The following is a 364-nucleotide window of genomic DNA, read 5'->3' on the forward strand; positions in this document are numbered from 1 at the left end:
GCTGGTAGCCAGCCCTGTATTTTTGGGGTAGTGGCAAGAGAAATGTCCCACAGAGAGATGTCTCTGCACGTTGTCTCAGTTCTCCACATGGGTCCCAGCAGGGCTGTGTCTTGTCTTGAGGCACGGCGTGGGCGTGTGGAGCGTCAGGGGTGCCACAAGCAAGGCGTGAGCCCAGGGCTGGTGACGGTGTCATTTCTGCCCTGCTCCCTCCCTCCCTCTGGGCAGGACTCACGGTTTGAGATCTCTGAGAACGGGACGCTGCGCATCAACAACGTGGAGGTGTACGACGGGACCACGTACAAGTGCGTGAGCAGCACGCCGGCCGGCAGCATCGAGGGATACGCGCGCGTGCACGTGCTCGGTA

General features: G+C 61.3%; 1 protein-coding gene across 1 annotated transcript in view; it reads left to right on the forward strand.

Annotated features, from left to right (window-relative positions):
* The window catches only part of LOC103772319 (inactive tyrosine-protein kinase 7-like), a gene marked incomplete at both ends in the record, with an annotated part of 4,979 nt that extends 4,625 nt beyond the window's left edge, over nt 1-354 (forward strand). Inside the window, one exon of the mRNA XM_008939647.1 lies at nt 226-354. Within this exon, the coding sequence (XP_008937895.1) occupies nt 226-354 (129 nt within the window). The remainder of the gene's footprint in view (nt 1-225) is intronic.
* Nucleotides 355-364: the final 10 nt, after the last annotated feature.

Source organism: Merops nubicus, unplaced genomic scaffold (assembly GCF_000691845.1).
Source record: "Merops nubicus isolate BGI_N331 unplaced genomic scaffold, ASM69184v1 scaffold19604, whole genome shotgun sequence".
Classification (NCBI taxonomy): Eukaryota; Metazoa; Chordata; class Aves; order Coraciiformes; family Meropidae; genus Merops; species Merops nubicus.